This window comes from Acomys minous (genome assembly GCF_964271855.1).
Source record: "Acomys minous genome assembly, chromosome: 12".
Lineage (NCBI taxonomy): Eukaryota > Metazoa > Chordata > Mammalia > Rodentia > Muridae > Acomys > Acomys minous.
In genome coordinates, this window is record NC_140493.1 from 47068501 (window position 1) to 47089317 (window position 20817).

The 20817-nt window shown below is 37.2% G+C and overlaps 1 protein-coding gene across 13 annotated transcripts in view; it reads left to right on the forward strand.

Annotated features, from left to right (window-relative positions):
• PHF20L1 (PHD finger protein 20 like 1) overlaps positions 1-20817 on the forward strand; it is a 72122-nt gene that overhangs the window by 41623 nt on the left and 9682 nt on the right. For all 13 annotated transcript variants that reach the window (XM_084749154.1, XM_084749163.1, XM_084749160.1 and 10 more), the window contains 6 exons: positions 2545-2601; positions 3751-3858; positions 14534-14698; positions 17032-17213; positions 18170-18269; positions 19858-20053. In XM_084749154.1, the coding sequence (XP_084605280.1) occupies positions 2545-2601; positions 3751-3858; positions 14534-14698; positions 17032-17213; positions 18170-18269; positions 19858-20053 (808 nt within the window). The remainder of the gene's footprint in view (positions 1-2544; positions 2602-3750; positions 3859-14533; positions 14699-17031; positions 17214-18169; positions 18270-19857; positions 20054-20817) is intronic.

Genomic DNA, 20817 nt, shown 5'->3' on the forward strand with positions numbered 1-20817 from the left:
ACAGCAGCTGTAAGAGTTTATTTGAAGAAAATGTCCTCTTGAGAAAATTTTAAGATCACTGTCATTTATACTAATAATCCTAATATTTAGGAAATGATGGCGCATGATAAAATGGTAACAATCATACTTGTTTTGTTGAATTCTAGAAAAGGTGTGTTTTGTATTTCTATTTGTATGTACTTCTAAAAATTTCACCAGTGATGCAGATCTATGTGTTCCTTTTCAAATGCTTATATGTATAAAATGTTGGGAACCTCTGGTCAGGTTCCCAGTTTTGCTTTGAAAGTTGACCATCTGTGAAGTCTTAGGGAGGAAGCCAGTGCCCTTGGAGCTTGCTTTCCTAGAACCACTCAGAAGGGCTGTGTGTTCTGCTGTGCCATTTCCTGGTCTGCAGTGCTGGCCTGCTGCCATTATTATTTGTGCTCCACCTAACTGAACTCCATGAATATAGCCAAGTTGTTGGGTTTTTGACACACCTCTCTCATCCTAAACAATCTCAAGTTCTGAGTCTTTCACTTGGAGATCCAGCCCTCGAAAGACAGAATCATTGTTAACTTCCCTTCTGCATGCTACACAGTATGGTCTAAGCAACACTTTCCCTTTGTTTGATTTGTAAATGTTTTCTTGGTTCTAAGAAAACCACGTTACATTTGCAGTTTCCATGCTCTAGTAGTCAGCAGAAAGAAGTAATTAAATATGTTCAACCATCTTGATAAGTGGGGAAATAATACTGTGTTTATCTTTGCCACTTAAATTGAGGGATATTTTTGTAGTTTTATATTTAAACTATATAAGATATTTAAATAAAATATAAAATATTTGACAGGATTGGTATAAATTGATTTTTAAAAATCAAGAAGAAATGTAATTAATGGAATGTAATAAAACATTTTTATATACTTGAGAGTTTTTCCTAGATTAAACTGAACTACAAACAAGGTAGCATTGAGAAATGTTGAGCGGAATTTTGAAGCTTTGTTAAGGGAGTCTGTGTGGGTTTTTTTATTATGTTTCTTTTTAAACATATACATTTATATTATTACACATGAGTAAAATAAACTACATACAGCAGGAAGAACCATGAGACAATCAGGAATTATATAAATGTTACATTCATAGTGATTTAGCCATTTGTATTTGGCAAACTTGAAGTAAACATCTTTCCTATCTTGTTGGATCTAAATTTCTGAATGGAGATTAATATCTATCATATCTCATCTCTGTTAACTTAAACCATCTATTTTGATCTAAAAACATCTTAACCTCTAGCCTACTAAGCTTAATTGAAAGACTAAATTATCTAGTCTTCAGAGTCAGAGACTTGAGAAGGGCTAAAACTTAACAACCTGAGTGAACCCAGAGTGCAGGTTTGCAGCTTCCAAAATGAAAAAATGACTGATATAGTTTGCTGCCTGAACAGTCACCCAACAGTCTCTATAATGTTGGAGCATCATTTTCAGCCTTCTGGGCCAATATATCTATCACAGACATATTTGCGAGGCAGAAACTTTGGAGGACTTGTTTACCCTGTCTTGGCAGAGTTGGGCTGTTGACTCTGCCTACATCTAAACCTGCCCAGTTTAGTCAGAATTCTGTCTGTGGCAAAAATGAGGACATTTTGCCCAGAGGCTGGTTTGCCATATTTGAAGCCAACTTCATAAGGGGGTTCTTTGATGCTTGAGTCTGTGTTGTTTTATTTAAAGTTAGTAAGGAACAGTATTTACAAATATAATTTGGACTATTAGGTAATGCATGTCATTAACATGGTATATTTTTATTTGTATTTGAATCTTTGCATTTCACATTCATGTAGTTCAAAAATAAATAGTAAAATATTCCTGTTGGGTTCTTTTTGTTACTAACAGTAAGGGATTTGTGCAATGATATAGATGTGATGGAATTTACATGTATAACTTGATTTTATGGAACAAGAGGTCAAATATAAGCCTATATTTTATTGAAATAAGTTATAACTATTGAAAATCAGTGTACTTTGCCAAGAATTTGAATTTTCATTTGGATGCTGTGAATAGTGTCCAAAAGGCTTTCAATACTTCTGGGTTGCCTAAGGTTGTGGGCCTGCATCAGCATTCATTGATAGCCTAGGGCCTTTATATAACTTCTATTTATGATTAGAGCCCCATTTATACTATTTCTGAAGTTGTGTAGGTAATTTCTCAAATTCCCTACCCCAAAATAGAAAGTAAAACAACATAATTACCAGGCACTGGCCTAAGCACTTACATACTCTGTCCTATAGAATCTTGTAAGAACAGTGACTCATATTGACATTAAGGAAACAAAAGTGCAGAGACATTAAACCACATACTCAAGCCATCAAGTAATGAACTGTGGAGTCCAGGAATTCAGTGCAGATGGTATGAAGGGGAACCAGTATTTCTTGAATGAGTTGTGATAGCTGTGCAGACCTTCTGGAGGTAGTGGAGGATTCCTAGTTAGAGTTCTGCAAACAATTGCAATGTAAAAAACTGCTGTATTTTTTTCTTTCTGACTAAACTTACCTCTTATCCCCCTAACCCACAGGAATATCGAAAACAGAAAAAAAAGTGAAATTGGAAGAAAAAAGCTCCACTGCATTTGGTATGGCCAGAAGTAATCTTTAAGCAAAGATTAGAAAGCTTGACAGAGAGGACAACATCTGTCTCTTCCCTTCCCTTGCTAGGGCTCCTTAAGGTGCCAAGGTCGTCAGCTTTTGTGCTCAACACTTAGCTGCATAGGCACCTGTTCTCCAGTGCAGAGCTTGTACTTATGTGTGGTCTGTGGGGATTCTCTGGATTTCTCTGAGTACTTTGCTTCTGAACGTCTCTAGGTAAAATTATGGATAGCTTATAAAAACAAGCCTCCATCTAATATTATTGAGACTTAAGAATAATGAGTGATATGTTAAAATAGTCATTCTTTTCATATATTCTTCAGTATGCCTTATTAAAAGGTTACCAACTTTTTCACTGTCTTTTCTACCTTATGTTGAGTAATGACTAAAAGTCATGAAGTTATGAATGACAATATGAAGTATTATTTAGGTTAACTATATGGAGTCACTGAAACTTAGGCTAATTGGAAAATTGTGGGTTAGCCCATTCTGAGCTAAAAAAAAAATAGATTCTAGAAAATCTTGTTTTAATTTGAGATGTTAAAATGTGTATTTATCTTCTTTAAAGTACATATGATTCAAGAATGCTTTTTGGATTTTTAGAAGTAATAGAATGAAATAATTTTTTTCTTGTTCTTTCATTTATGTATGTACAGTAAAGGTATTTAAATATAGAAAGAGTTATATAGAGATTAGTTTGAGTTCCTTTGTTTTTCTTTTCTGAAGGAAAAAAAGCCATCCATCTTTTTTTAATCTTTCTAAAACATTAAATTATATATAGAAATGCTGATTCTCCATTGTGAGGTCTTTTTTTTTAATTATAGAATTTAACTTCTTGGCACATAGTAGGAATTTAGTCTATTACGCATTTAAAGATTTTAACTACTGTCTGTGTTAACTTTAAGGTGTCAGGAGTTGGGATTTTTCAACACTGCTAATGAAGATCCCTTCTTATAGTCCAATAAGCTAAGCAAGAGTTCCAGACTCATGACACCAACAGTTTAATTGAATCCGTCCACTCTGGGCAGGTGACTGGAATCACTGATGAAAACATAAATGCTGCTTTGAGGGTAACCACAAAGGAGCAACTAAGGATCATTCACAATGATTGAAGGGATTGCTTTTATTTATTTTAGGTAAAAGGAAAGAAAAGGATAAGGAGAGAAAAGAGAAGAGAGATAAAGATCACTACAAACCAAAGCAGAAGAAAAAGAAGAAAAAGAAAAAGAAATCTAAACAGCATGGTGAGTATGCCAAGATGTGTTTTATAGGATTTTGAGATTGCTCAACTTTTTCCCATTGAAGTACAGGTATGGCGAGAGCACTATGTTGTTGAGAACTGAGACATTCTTGTAACTTTCCTTTGTCTTAACATTTAAAAAACACACAACTTTGCTTTATAAACTAAGTTGCAACTGACTAGAGACTTTTAACTCCAGCATTATAGTGAAGTAAGTACTGCGACCTTAAACCCTTTAACATCATGAAGGAGGTTTTTCTCCCCACTGTGTATGTGTATATGTGTACATGGTCTTTTTTTTTTCTTTCCTTTCTATGGTGTGTGTGTGTGTGTGTGTGTGTGTGTGTGTGTGTGTGTGTGTATGTGTGTGTGTGTATACACACGCACGGGCACCACATACAATTCTTTACAAGTATATACATTTGCCCGTCCTTGTACGTGTGAAGGCCAGAGGTCAACATGTGGTTTTCTTCTATACTTCTCTTATTTTTTGAGACAGGCTCCTTTAATGAACCTGAAACCAAAGCTTATCATTTCACATAAACTAGCTGTCCAAGTATCTTCTGAGATCTTCTTGTCGCTGCTCCCTCAGCACTGGATTTGTAGACATACTATATGATGCCTAGATTTTATGTGGGCGCTAGGTCTCCATGCTTGATAAGCTACCACTATACCTACAACCAAAGTGAAGGAGTAATTCCAAACCCACAATTGTAATGTCCTTTAAATTTATTTTGTAGGAAAAGAGAAAAAGATACATTTTTTAATTTTTTTAGAAAAACCAACAGAATTAGGCACCAATAAATAAAGGAAATCCTAGAAGATGCACTTAAAAACATAATCAGAATGGTGGCAGAATGAAGGTGTGAGATGCAGAAGACAGGACGGCACACTGTAAATGTGTGATCAATCTAAACATTGATTTTAATGAAACAATTTTATTGGGACGAAAAAACAAAGTAATAGAAACTAAAATATATAATACTGGCTTTATATTGGGAGGTAAACCATTATAGTTCATTACTTTGACTTCCTTATATGATTGCTTATAGGTTCTAAGAAGTTCAATTTGCATGTTCAGACTTCTAAGCCAGGAATGGTGGCTCACACCTGTAGTCCCAGAACTCAGGAAGATGAGGCAGGAGGATTTGCACGAGTTTGAGGTCAGTCTGGGTGACATAGTAAGTTCTAGAACAATGTGGGCTATGGTGTAAGACCCTGCCTATGAAAAAGTAAAATGGCATAAAAATATTTTTAATATAAACACCAAGGAATAGTAGGATAGGATATAATTTCCTAGATAAGAGGGGCAAGAATATAGTATATGAACCATCTACATCCAAAGATGGCAATTTGACTGAAAATTAGAAAATAATAAACTATAAATAAGGTGTTAAAAATAAATATATCATTAGTTATACTGTGTACTTATGAATGAATGGCAGGACTGAAGTAAAACTCAGTCTGTATACTTCTTGCAGGTATGAAAATCTGAGTTTTTTCCCAGAGCTCACATAAAAAGTTCAGGTATGGTAGCACACACTTGTAATCACAGCACTGGAGAAGCACACAGGAGGATTACCAGGGGCTTCATCCATTCTAGCTGAATTGGTGAGCTCCAGGAGAGACCCTGACTCAAAGGAAATAAATATTATTCCTGAAGATGCCACCCAAGGTTGCCCACTGGTCTCCCTATTCATGTGCACATAGGATACACAGCTATACACATTCATTTATAAATGAGTGGATAGCATATATGTGTCGGTCAACTTTCCTTTATTATGATAAAGTACCTAAAGAACCACCTTAAAGGAGAAAAAGTTTGCTTTAGCTCACAGTTTGCACAGCTACATTGCTTTGTAGTCTTTGGTGAGATAGAGTCCTATGGCGAAGAGTGTATAGAGCCAGCTTGAGGTAAGCAGCCAGGAAGAAAAGAAGAAAGAAGATGTAGATGATAAGATATCCCTTCAAGAGTATACCTCAGAAACCGGCTTCCTCCAGTAGCCTATTGGTAGTGTATTTGACGTAATGGATTTCTTATTGGATTCATTTATTGGTGCAGTTAGGGTCTTCATGAAGCAGTCACCTCACAAAGGCCCACCTCTGAGCTTTTGAGCTGGTGTATTGGAAAGCAAGCCTTTTAATGTGTGCATTTGGAAGGGACATTTCAGATGTAACCATAACAATAATTATTTTTTTAATGAAATATCTTATGTGTAAATTATATATGCAAATATAAAGATAGATGAGATAGAGAAATGTTGAAAATAAAAACAGGAAAAACTGACAAGCAAATTAGGGTAAATAAATGAATAACAAAACAATAATGCTTGAGATAGATTACCATGTATGACAAAAATATGGTCTACTTTATAATTTCAGATATAAACTTTAGACATAAGTTTCAGAATGTTGTCACTAAATAATGTCATTATATTTTTTGATAATTAATAAATTAAGAAAAGTAAACAATATTCTGGCTTGATATTATGGCATATATCTGTAGCATTTGAGAGGCAGAGGCAGTAGGTTAACTCTCTGCAAGTTCAAGGCCAGTCTGATCAGCATGGGAAGTTCCAGGCCAACCATAAATATGTAGCAAGACCTTGTCTCAGGCACTACCCTTCCCCCAGTAAAACAAAGCAAGGCAAAACAAAAACATATCCTGTAAGAATGAGAGGCAGCCTTTTCCTATATTACAGCTGCTATAATTTAACTGAACAGGACACCAAACTCAGTAGCTACTGAACGAAGATCTTGTCATAAGCAGTTCTAAAACTGACTATGTGATACAAATTTAAACACATCAGCAAAATAAAAACAAAAACAAAAACAAGCAAACATAACAACAACAAAAAAATAGCAAAATCAAACCATGGGTGTAATGCAGACCTTTGATGTTTCGGAGCATTGTGGTCCACTAGCAACAATTCCATGAAGATAAATAGAGTTGCCTCATTTGTTTAGAAATGATACATCACAGTACCCCATAGCTCATGCATCAAGGAACAAACATAAAGGGGAAATAAAAAGATGTTAAGAATGTGAAAGATGATGGAAATATTAAATGTCTAAACTCAATAGTGTAGTTTTGTTGTTTTGCTTTATTTTGGGGGGTTGAAGGAAATAGGGTTTTACTTTGTAACCTAGGTTATCTTGAACTCCCCTCTGCCTGAGTCTTCTGAGTGCATAATTTACAAGTAAATACCACCACACTCAGTCCTTTAAAATGATACTTAAGAAAGCAAAATATATTTTTATTAACACAAGCTTACAGCTTAAAGAAATAGAAAAGGAGCTGAGGAGATGGCTGACTTGGTAGAAGGCCTGAGTTCAACCCTTTGAAAATCCGTGTGAAAATTCCAGGTTGGTGGTACAAGTTTATAGTCTTAGTGCTGGCAAGGTGGAGAAAGGTGGATCCTTGGGGCTTGATAACCTGGTAGCCTAGTCTGTTGGACAAGCTCCAGGTCAGTGAGAGACCTTGTTGCAAAAACTAAGAATGCAGAGTATACACTAAGTGAGGCACAACACCCTATATTGTACACTGCCTTCCACATGCATTTGAACATACATGTACTACCCATATTCAGACAAGTATATACATGCGCACATACAAATAAGGTTAAATAAGCAAGAGTGAATGAGAAATAATAAAGATGAGCAAAGTAATAAATTAAACTATTCTAGAATGTTTTAGTTGCTCACATAAACAGCTTAAGCTAATAACTTGAAAAGTTAAATGAAAAGACAAATGGTTGCTAGAAATTAACTTCGAGGTAAATAGTCTCCAAAGCTTAAAAGAAATATAACTAATGTGTTAAGACCTCCCTAACAAAAGTTTTTCTGTTCACTTCTTCCAGACATTAAAGGAAGAATTTTGGGTTTTTTGTTTTGTTTTGTTTTTAGTAATTTTGTCTTGCTTACCAGTGTGTTAGGAAACAGACACAGTAAGATTAATTTAGTGCAGAATATTGAAACCAGCCTGCCCAACATAGTGGAACCATCTTCAAAAAATAAGTATATAATTACAAAATTACAGAAAAGATGGGAAATTTCTCATAGTGGTGGTGAATGTACCCTCCCAAAATATGTATTCAGTACTAACTTCTTGTAGCCATGAATGTGACTGTGTTTGGCAATAAGATATTTCCTGATTTGATTAAAACATATCTCAGAAAGAGATATCAGGATTTAGAGTAGAGTCCTAAATGTAGGATTTTGAGATTAGATATGAGAAGGCCCTGTGAAGATCAAAGTAGGGATTGAGGTGATGCAACTTTGAACAGTGGCCATCAGATGCTTAAAAGGGAAGCAGAGCTTTGCTCCAAACTTCAGAGGGAGCCTGTATCTTTCAGTCACTGTCTGCATTGGGACTTTTGGGCCTGAAGGATTTTAGGAATAAACTTATTTTGTTTTCTTGTGGTACCCATAGGAAACTAATATAATTCCAACTGTATCTTATATGACTTAAATGACTCCTGTCAATAAAATGAGAAAGGACAATAATAGGCTCTCATTTCTTAAATAATTGCAAAAGGCCATAGATATTATAAAATCAATCTAGTGATTCATGGGAATTCCACTCATAGGTGGAATCCAGATGTGGTTGAACATCAGAAAAATTAGTTCATGAAATTCAACATAGTAAAGGTAAAGGAGAAACATAACTACCTTCATAAGGCAATAGAAACCATTTGGTGAACCATCTGTTAAACTCTGAATAGTTGATTGTAAATTTATTTAGAAATATTTAGGAAAGTATGTTTATGTGTTCACAGGTCAAAAAGGATCTTTGCAATGTGAACCCTAGAGGTTAAAAATGGCTGTACTAAAATTTCAAACTTTACTTCATAAAAAAATCATAAAGAGGTGAAAAGACAACCTTCAAAGTACAAGAACCAATTCTATCACATATACCTGATGAAAGATCAATATTTGAAATATCAAACTAGGCCTGGAGAGTAGACTCAGCAGCTTAAGAGCATGCACTGCTCTTTAAGGACCAGACACCAATATACATAATGTAAAAAATAAATTCTATAAAATATCTAACTCTTACAAATGAAAGAAACTATTAAATGTAACCAGGCAAAGTAATGCATTTCTGTAATCTCAGCATTCAGACTCTGAATCAGGATTGTTAGTTCAAGGAAGCCTGAACCATAGTGAGTTGTAGTCTGCTCCCAGCTATGCTGTATGACCCTGCATCAAAGAAACAAGAGATAGTAGAGGGCAAGGGAGAAAAGAGAAAATGCAGTATAAGAAAATAGGCCAGAGACATTAACAGGTATGTCACAGAAGCCACAACCTCTTTGTCATAAGGTAAGACTATACCTATAAGGTAAGATGCTCAGGCTTATGAATGGCTGGATACTTAGGTTTTGAAACCCTACAAAGTACAATTTATATTGGAGACATTGGCAGAAAAAAAAAGGGGGGGGAGGGTAGATAGTATCAGATGTTGCTGAGGGAATGGGAATAACTGTGCCATGGGGGCAGTGGTTTGAGGATCAGCATATGAAGCTGTAGAAGTTGCTACACAACCTATGTGTAACCTGCAGAGGAGTCTCAGCTGCTGACCCAAAGCAAGTCCACCAACATACACACCTCTGAAAGTAGCTACATCTACAAGATAAGAGACATGTTCTTCCAGCAGGGTCCACATCACAGGATAAAACACTGAATCGCATCTATTGAATGTTACGCTCCACATGAAGTCACCAAAGAGAATAGTTTTATTTATGGAAAGCCACAAAGTTATATTTATTGCCAAGCACTATATGTTTTAGGGATTCAGCTATGGAAAAAAAAAAAATGATGAGCCTAAAATTCAGGTCCTCTAACGGAAAGGATAGAACTGTTACCATTTCTAGTTGGAAAATGACACAAAGGCCTTGACAATAATTTTTTATTAAAATACAAAAACATTACATGGGCATTTTGTATTAACAATATACTTTATGTCATATCTATTTTGATATTCACTAAACCTTTAATAAAGCTAATTTTAACATACAAAGATATCACAGTAGACAAATTCTTCATATCCAGCTCTTTCTGTAAATCAAATTTTTCTGCAGAATATGACATTTTCACATTTTCTAACTCTGAGTAAAATTGAAGCTTCAGATCAAAGTGGGATTGACAAGCTTACAACCACTTCCCACGATAGCTTGAACATCCTAAGCATTCCTGTGACCACCTTGTTCCTCACCCACTCCCATCTCATACTGTCCTAATCCCTTCATTTACAACACTGTAGGATACAAATCTGAGATAACCTCAGTTTAGGAAAAACTGGAGCCATGTAAATAAATACCACTAACCAGGGCCCCAGAATACTGAATACTCTTCTGAGTGTGAAGTAAGTGTCAACCTGCTAATGCAACTGCTAGATGGATGAACTGGCCTTGGTGCTCAGGGCAGTGACACGAGCTGGTAATATGTACATCAGATCTGTGTCAGTGCATTGGTGTGCTTCACCATTCAGTACCTGACAGAAAACCCAGGAAAGTGGAGAAAGGAGACCAGGAGGCCAAAGGAGGGAACAGGGAGGATTTGTGAGCTGGAGGAAGTGACACCTGGAGGGAAGAAGGGTATTCAGGATTAGCAGAGTAAAGTCTGCCCTTAGATTGGGGATCAGTTTAGTATCCTTTTAAGATGAGCCATATTTAATATACTACTTTAAATTAATAGGTGGATCTATTTCCTGAGATAAAGATATGGTCCTATCTCTCTCTATATATACTAAATGTATGCATGTTAAAAGCTGTGTAGAGGTCAGAGTACAGCTTACAGGATTTAGTTCCCTCTTTCCACTTTTTAGGTAACAGAAATCAAATTCAGGTCATCAGGCTTAGCAGCAAGCATATTTATTTACTCACTGAATCATCTCTCTGGCCTATATATTTATATATTTTAACTAAAAATCTGCTTTTGCTTACATTTTAAAGTCAGGCCTATAAGTAGCCTTAGTCCAAAGAACTATGGAAAATATTGAGTATGTATGGAAGCCTTGCTATGTATAAGTAAGAGTTGTTAAGTTTGGTCATCTCCAGCATTTTCAACATTAGTTATTATATTAAAGAAAGCTGTTCTGGCTTGTTTGCATTCATCTTAGAAGTGGTGCTTTCACAAATAATTAGTATAGTCTTTAAACAGGAAATAAGAGATTTCAAATGGCTAAAAATGTAAAGATACTTAGTGCTTAACAGTTGAAATTATTGCTGTGTAAGACTTGTTTTAAACTATTTGAGCCTAACTTTAGCACAGTGGAGGAATTAAATCTTTTATTTACCACTCAATGGTGTTTTGTATATCCTGCTTATATTTTTTGTATACCAAACAGTATCTGAGGATTTCATTTATGTGGATTTATGATATTAATCCTTTGTTGTGTAGCCTGATAGATACATTTTATAGCTAATATAGTAGACAGGAATTCATATAGCTACCAGGTACTGAAAATCAGATTCAAGTCTACACAGTCAGCTTCAGATTGTTTTTAACTTTAACCATGATGCTAGATTGTATACTTTGCTTCTTTTACCCTAAAGATTGCTTCAGACTATATTCTTTCCTTGATAAGTTTTCACTTGTCTCTATTGGTGTGCTGAAATGTCCTTTTTACCTGTTTGTGTAAATGACATTAGGAAAGTAGTCATTTATTTAGGTAGCTCTTTATAATCATCTCATGCAGTAGTGGGTAAACATGCACTCTGATTATCAGAACATCTTTTCCAGATAAAAAACTGGCATAGTGTCTACCGTGTGCATGGTAAGTTCCCATTTTGGAATTTATGAGTGACATCTTACAGATTTTAGCTTGTTCTTTCAAGAGGTCTCCTATGTGCCTGTTATTGTGACACCAAAGGCCTCCTATGTGCCTGTTACTGTGAGATCTAAGGGAAGCAGAGCTGGAGATGTAGAAAACCCAAAACTAGAATGAAAACAGTTTCCTTCAGTGAGCTTGCATGCAAGCATTGGTATATCTGGTGTAAGTGGTAGAACACACACATGGATGTGTCTCTGGAAGACATGGTAATTGTATAAGTGTGTTAGGAAATCTGTCCCAAAGCTGGAGGGTTCAAGGAAGGGCAATAATGGTACTCTTACTTAACCCTTGCAACATAACAGAATTTCTTCCAGATAGCCAGAAGGGATTGAAGTGGGTGGGAATGTAGGTGGGCTGTGGAATGCCAAATCATTGTATTTATTTTCTAATATAGAATAGACCAATAAGTGTCAGCTATGTTCACTTTTTGAACATAGCTGTGATTTCTTTCACTATTAATATAATTGGTATCTACTTAATTTCCTTTTGCTCAAAGAGCAGTCACTATAGGTTATAGGCTTCATTTCCTGGACATAACATTTACAGCTGAGTAGCCTCTGACAGATCATTTATATTTTCTGTATCTCAGTCTCCTCTCCTAGAACGGTTACTGCAGTTTCTACTGTGTCTCAGTAGCATCAAGATTAACTAATATTTATTGTGCAGTGCTATACAAGATATGTAATATAATCACTGTTTTCATGCTTGCCTAGATGATAATGTAGGGTCATGCGGATGACTCACTTGCTGTGAAGCCATGTTATGTAAAGATGGTTCCATCATCTGGCTGCAGCAAGATGTCTTGGCAGTGTTCCCACTTCCTATATACTGGGATGGTAGACAGAAAACTGGACATATGAGACTGCCAGTTTCCACAAACTTTAAATTCTAGTACTCTTATAGGTTGTTGGTTAAAAGTGAAATTCCTGGAATCAGTCTAGCAGGACATCTGGGTGTGATTGTTGCTTTTGCCAGTGACAATGGACTGTTTTTGAACAGTGTACTTTAATGTGTTCTGCCTTGATTCTTTGATTCATAAAATAGCATCAGCAGCCAAACTCTATTAGTTTTGGGAGAATTGAGAGTTAGCACACAGAGGTTAATTAAATTGTCTTCTTGGCAGAGTCTTTAATTGGTGTCAGGTTAGTTGTACTCTAGTTTGTGTGGTGACCATCATGTCAGCTCTCCAAGACAGCTATTAAACGACCCTTTATAAGCCATATTCAGATTCTAGAGGTCAGGTGTGAGTCTGGCTTCAGTCTTCTCATCTTCAAAGGAACATTAGCCTGCCAAGTCTTGCCAGGATTGGTTCTTTTGCCTTTTTCATTTTAAAATAGGTCCCTAGGATTCCACTAGGCCCACAGAGATATCGTATAGCATGTTCCCTGGTTTACAGTCAGGTAATTCATTTAATTTTATCTACAACTTGAATTTGCCTTCACCATGATACTTAAGTGTGCACAGGGTCCTGGGACTAGGGCATGAACATACATGGAGGACTGAACTTAATACCAGCCAGTACTGTCATCGATGTGTTCCTATAAACTGCATTTTGCATCTGTTATTTACTCTCTTACCTGTCTCGGTGGTTTCCTTTAACTCGTTCTTAGTTGAGAAAATAGACATAGGAGGTGAAAACTTGCTTTCTGTTCACACATGTGCACTTCCCTGAACATACTCATCATTTCCTCTGTCTTTGCTAACATGAAAGGAATGTCTCCCTCTGTTGAAATCCTGGCATCCCTCAGCACTTGATTCTCTACCACTTTAGATCCATATAGGTGGCCTTGAGGTAGTTTTCTCCACCTAAAATAAAAGTCCTGCTCTAACTACCTGTTTGTTCTCTTATTCCCTCTCCACATTTACTCCCTAGCCCCGTCACAGACTCACTTTCACCACTTGATCCCTTGAGTAGAAACACAATCCTGATGCTACCCACCACTCTTCTCAGCTTCCAGTCTACTGTTACTGCATGTTTCTCTTCAGCTTCCTCTCAGCTGTCACCTTCCTACTCAAAGCCAGCAGTATATCTTGTGGAAACCAGTAACTGATCTTCCCATCTCTCCATGTCTCTTTCACTTCCTGCTCTGTCCCAGTACTAGCATGATCTTTCAGAAATGAAGTGGACCCATGTCTCATCATGTTTTCCTTTAAAATTTGTGAATGGTGTTGGTTATATTAGAATAAAACCTATAAATTAAAAGACAATGTGAAAAGCCCTTAGTACACTGTTGTAGCTGCTTGCAATGCAGCCTGTCATACTTATTTCTCACACTGTGCCCTAGCAGTCATAAACTTGCCAACTGTGCTCTGTGCTTTTGGCTTCAGATCTTCCCTCCCACCCAAGCTCTTCTTCCTCTTCCCAGAATCCTTCCTCGGCAAGCTGTATGGGCCTTTTTGCTTGTATCTGTGTGAATTACCCAGCTGAGAGCAGCAGATGTATAGGATGTATAGGATTAATTGATTAAATTATCACTATACTCATGTTAGACAAATGTAGGTAAGAGTAGGAGGACCTCTTACCTAATTGAAAGAAATAGGTTAATTCATTTGCCTGTCTTGTGCATACATAGCTATGAATATAATGGAGGAAAATGTATTAATGACCCTTTACCTTTCTTCATTGTAAGAGTGTACTGGGACCACTTAGATTCTGGCAATCCCAGTGTCTGCACTATTTGGGGTTACTGATTTGTTTGTTCCTGCCAGCACATTTATCAGCTGTATAATGCTCTGGCTGCTCACAGAAAGTGCTCAAGTGATTGATTGTGTGTCCTCATGAGCTGTGGGGACTCGTGGTTCCTTGAGACTTTACTAATGTTTCTTTCTGTTTCTTATGTTTCAGACTATTCAGACTATGAAGACAGTTCCCTAGACTTTTTGGAAAGGTGTTCTTCTCCACTAACTAGATCTTCTGGGAGTTCTCTGGCTCCACGAAGCACATTTATGGAGAAAACCTCAACCTATCAGTACCCGAGGGCAATTCTGTCTGTTGATCTTAGTGGTGAAAGTATGTGTGACTGTGTAATGGTTAAAATAAGGCCTGAGATAGCTCAGCATGAAACTGAAAATAAGTATATGTCTTAGGTTGCTGTTCAAGGAAGCCACACACTTGGTAGTAATTACATAATCTGATAGGAACGTTGCAATATTAGATTTAAGTACGTGTTTTTCACTACAAACTAATAATGTTTTATTATTATCTACATCTTAGAGGTTAAATAGGCAAACCTATGTTTAAGTAATTATGTGGGTCTAGTAGTGTTATAGTTAAAATTCAGTAAAAGTCTGTCTTAAAGATAATCCCTTTTCTACCAAGTTTTGTTGTTGACCATTGTTTCTTCCTTCCAGTACTATAAACTATAGGAGGAAAATCTACTTTGGCTTTAGATACTGGTATCAGTGACTTGAACACAGTAGGGAGAGATGTGGAAGGAAGGAGGAGCCTTAATCTTTGGATATGCCTAGGATCCTTATTAGTGGTCTTACTTCCTGCCTGCCTTTCTGAGTACCCTAGATGATAGATACCAGGCTGTTTTCTTTGGCCTGTTATTGTCTACTCTTTTCTAGGCCTAACTCATCTGCTAAGCAGGGAGAACATTTTCTTCCCTTTACTGCTAAAAATAGTCAACATGTGACTTTCAAGATCGTAAGTTTCAAAAACTTGAGGTAGGGGAGAGGAATAGGAAAAAAAGGACCTCCTTTCCCTCTGTTCTCTTTACCAGCAGGTGCAGTTTCTTTTTTCCATTTGGTCCAGTGTTTTTTAACTGGACCGGATGTGCACTTTGTAATCCTTGCTCTGGTGTCTTTAAAAGTTTACACTCTTGAATCCAACCACAGAGCACAGACATAGTAGACATTTATGGGAGGATCCTGTCGAGATAGAATAGCAGCTTGGTGACTTTGGGAAACTCCTAATGTTATCCATCCCATTTTTTTCTATACTTTTATTTTATTACACATATATAAAACAAACTACATACAGCAGGGAGAACCGTATGACAATCATGAGAATAATGAGTTCTATACATGTTACATTCATAGTGAATTGGCCATCTGCATTTGTCTCATTTGGAGTAAGTGTCTTTCCCGTCTTGTTGGGTCTATATTTCCGAATGAGATTCAACATCTATCCTATTCAACTCTAATAGCTTAACTTCTTTATCTTGATCTAAAATGATCTTGTCCCCTAACCAACTAAGCTTGGTTGTCTTCATTGCCCCTCAGAGACTTGAGAAGGAATAAAACTTAAATTCCTGAGTGAACCAGCACTGTGGGTTAGCAGCTTCCAAATTGTACAAATTGGCTTAAGACAGGTTACTGCCTGACCAGTCACCCGATACACTTTATAACGTAAAACACATTCTTAGAGCCTTGCCTTTGGAGTGCTTACTGACAAATTTCCAGGTGATGCCAGCATTGCTGATAGGGAAGCCCTCCTTTAAGAACTGTTATAGGAAATAGCAGTGATATCTGAGCGGTAACAGTTTAGAGGGAACAGATCTTAGAAAGCTGCTTGGAGTGATTATTCTATGGCTTCTCTCATGTTAGTGTAAGAGGAACATTTGATTTGTACATCTTACACAACTTTCACCTCTGTGACCCAATTGTTTGTCTACCAAATTGAGCCAGACTTATATTTAGTAGTTATGAATCAATTATTTAAACAAGATTTTCTGGTTGATTTATTAAGTATGTATGCTAATACCATGAAACCAGATGATTTCTATTAATCCCTTTTAGTTTAAAATCTCCTGTATATTATGGTTGCCATTCTTTTGTTGTCTCTCTGTGTAGCGCAGGATGACCTCAAGCAATTGATCATCCTGTTTTAGCACTCAAATGCTAGGTTTAGAGGTGTGAGCCACAGCGCCCACCTAGACAATTGATGCTTAATTGTATTCATCAATACCTGGCTGCACAGTTCAACCATGTTATATGGTGTGTGTAAATGCTTAATATAATGCTTATTATGTATAATTCAGTGATAGTTGATTAAAAGGTTATTATTCTATAGTTCAAATACTAAAGCTCAATCTTTCACATCCAAAAAGAGGCTAATATTTGTGAACATTCGATCAAAAGTTTGCAAACTGTATAGAAACTAATAAGTTTCATTGTCAGTATCAGTCTTGGCCATAGCCTCTGTCAGCAATATATATATACATGAGATGGAAAGTACTAGAACTACAAAAACTTCAAAGCTGATCTGATTGGTTCAGAGGCAGGCACTCAGTTCACAAGTGTTTGCTCTGCTGAAATGCATATACTCACTTCCTATAGCTCCTTCCTGAGAAATGGCACAGTGGAATGCACTATGGTATGCACTTTCATGTGTTCTAGACTTGACAGATGTGGAGTTCCTGGATGACTCTTCGACAGAGAGCCTGCTTCTGAGTGGGGATGAGTACAATCAAGACTTTGATTCAACTAATTTTGAGGAGTCTCAGGATGAAGATGATGCTCTAAATGAGATTGTACGATGTATCTGTGAAATGGATGAGGAGAATGGCTTCATGATCCAGGTACTTGGTCAGCCTCTGCCTGCAGTTCTGGATCACTGTGGGTGCTGAGCAGGTGCACCAGAGAGCTTTCCTTTTTACTGGCCATCCCTCACAAGGTAGTTTTTAACACACTGTCATGCTTTCAGTTGTAGCAGTACTGCTTAGGAAGTCTCCCTAGTGAGTCAAGTAGACAGTTGGCTTGTGAGTATCACTCTCCACTTGTAGGGTATCTCTTAACACACTGAAACCTTCATACTGAAGCGTTTGAAGGCCCAGAAGGTGGGTCTCCCTTCACAGTGTACGACTGACTACAGCATGATTTTTGTTGACACTTAATAATTAGCAATATTTACTTACCCTTTGGGTAGTGGGAACCAAACCCAAATGTCCAGGATTCCCAAAAAAGAAAAGAGAACTTTGTTGTAAGAGCTACCAACTTTTCCTTATAAGGGTGTATCTAAGAAATCAGGGAAGTGTGGCCTGTATTTGTGTTGACATGTAGGAAAATTAGGAGCCATTTAACAAACAAAAAAAAGTAGCCACTTTTTTCCTTTGTCAGTGGTGTTCTCAAATAAAGGTGCTATGAACTTAGAATTTACCACATGAGTATTACCTTAAGTGCCCTTGCACAGACATTTTGTAGATTTGCTTCAGTAAGTGTTTTCAGGATTTGATTGCCTGTGAATCAGTGGGAAGCACTTGAGGTATTTCTCTTAATTTGTTAAATCATATTTTAATACATGTGATATAAAAAAATTCTTGAAATAGTTGACTATTTCAATGATAAAATTCATCTTAAACATGACTTTTTCTTGTGGCACATAGGACTTGAACTGGCAAGCCAAGATAGCAGGCCAGCTAGAAAAGGCGGCAATATGTGTCCTTGCCTTGCCTGTCCTGGTCTGAGGGTGCCGTTTCTGTCCTGATCTGAGGGTGCCGTTTCAGCCAGCACTATGGGTCTCTTCTGTTCTCTGCAGTGTGAAGAGTGCCTATGCTGGCAACACAGTGTGTGCATGGGGCTCCTGGAGGACAGCATTCCGGAGCAGTACATCTGCTACATCTGTCGGGACCCTCCGGGTGAGGCCCTCCGCCCCGTGTGGGTTGTGTGACGCGGACTCCAGAGTATGGCCACTGTGTAGAGCACCTGCACTTCTTGGTTAGCTAGACTCCTCTGCCATAACGTGGGTTGAAGATACTTTTTGCCTGTTACAGCATGACTTTCATTGTAATCACCTGCACAAACACATTTATGTACACATGTTGACATACTGACCACCTTAGCCAAAGGGAGATCATGCCTTTCTCCTGTAGCTACCTTTTTCCCACTCCTGTATATTGATTTCTGCTAGGATTGTTTATGCTGATTGGAGTACACTAATACTCATGGACTGCTGACCATCTGATGAGATTTGAAGAAGTTTTGGATAGTACCACATACTCAGTTTATTGTAGAATAAACAGGATTCCAGGGCCTTGCCTATATCTTTTATTTCCATTATGAAGCAGCTAGATGTGTTTGTGCCTAAAGAGGTAACCCTAGTAATACACTGAAATGAAAACTGAGCTTTTTGACTCCCAGTCTTTTGTACTTGCTTTGTCATACTTTCCTGTTGCTAAGTACCACATTCTTCATGTAAAATATAACTTCTGCTACCAAGGTAGAGAATAACTACTTATTAGGCAAGTAAGCTGTTCCCATGCCACCAAAAAGATAAATGATATAAAAGAAAAAGGTATAAGAAGTAAAAGAGGAGTAGGGAAACGACTTAGTTTGTAAAGTGCTTTCTTTCCATTCAAGCAAGAGGACCACTATTCTGATCTCTAGTATCATGTAATGTAAAGAGCTAGGCATGTTTATAATCCCAGCAGTGTAGAGGTAGAGCCACAGGGTACCTCTAGGCTTTGCTGGCCCACCAGTCTAGTCATATCAGTTCCAGATTCCACTAAGGAGCCTGTCTCAAAAACTGAATTGAAAAGTGATCAAGAAACATAATCTCTGGCCTCACACATGCAAATAAGAAAGAGAATTATTCAAACATATGTGACTATAAATACTCTTGTTTCTACTTAAAGACATTTGCTATTCATTGTATGTCTTCAATAACAAATATAGACTTTCACTCTTTGTTCAGTTGCATTTATTGTATACATTCTATCTAAACATAGAAAGATGACTGATTCAAACTATTCATATACCTTATATTTAAACAGACACAGGAAGCATCTAACTGTAAGGATCCAGTATATATGAGCATCAAGTTCTTGGATACTGGGTTTCATGAGATGATATTCATGAAGGCAGGATCCCTATGTGCTCAGCTACAGCTTTGTTTTATCTGGGTATGAGATTAGTGGAAGAAAAACCAATGGTTTCTGCCAGCCATCTTAGAGAAAGGTAGTTAGTAGATACAATTGAAAATGGTGCGCATCAGGGTTCCCTTGGCAGGTATCACCTGCCACTGACCCTTGAGTGGCATTCCTTCTCATGTGCAGGCACAGCAGAAGTGCAGAGGGGCGCTTGTCTTCTCACCCTTCCTCAGCATACTGTCTACTGCAGTTTGGAGTCTTGGTGGTAAAACTTGTCTTACTCACTGAGGAGCATTAGTGAAAAGCAGAATCTGAATAAGTAGAATCCTTTATGACTTATATGTCAACTCATCTGCAGGTCAGAGATGGAGTGCAAAATATCGTTATGATAAGGAGTGGTTGAATAACGGAAGAATGTATGGGTTATCTTTTTTAAAAGAAAATTATTCTCATCTCAATGCCAAAAAGATAGTTTCCACACATCATCTGCTTGCTGATGTCTATGGTGTGACTGAAGTACTGCATGGGTTACAGCTGAAGATTGGAATACTAAAGTAAGTGAGCACACTCCCTTTTACAGTTTTTAAAGCTATTTTTATTCTCTGTGTATGAGTGTTTTGACTGTGTTTATGTATGTACAACACATGGGTGTAGTACCTACAGAGGCAAGAAGAAGGGTTATTCCTGGGAACTGGAGTTATACATAGTTATAAGCCACCATGTCGGTGCTGTAACTGAACCCAGGTCCTCAGCAAAAGCAGCAAGTGCTCTTAATCAGTGAGCCATCTCTATAGTCCTATTCTTAAAAATTTGAATACAAATTTTAACAACTAAAAGCATAATATCAGCTAACCACAAATGTAAAAACAAACCAACAACAAAGACAAATGCAGGTAGGCTATTTTAATTATTATTTTATTTGGTAGGAGGTTTAAAAATAAAGCTGTGTTTCTTTACAGAATGTAACATAGTTTATTAGGTAGTCTTTTGGGGGTCCAGAGTAGCACTTTAGAAGACAGACTATTAAAAGAAGTATACAGTTAAGAAAAATGCTGAGCTCTGGTAGCACACACCTTTACTCCCAGCATACAGGAGGCAGAGGCAGATAGATCTCTTGAGTTCAAAGCCAGCCTGGTCTGCACAGTGAGTACCAGAACAGGCAAGGCTACACAGAGAAACTTGGTCTCAGGGAAAGAAAAAAACATAACTCTTTGGATAACAAGTTCTGTCTACCTGGTTCACATCCTACTATTTCCAAAGATGTTAGAGCTAATGTTTTGTGCACAGAGCTGACTGTGGCTGATATGGTGAGTCTATT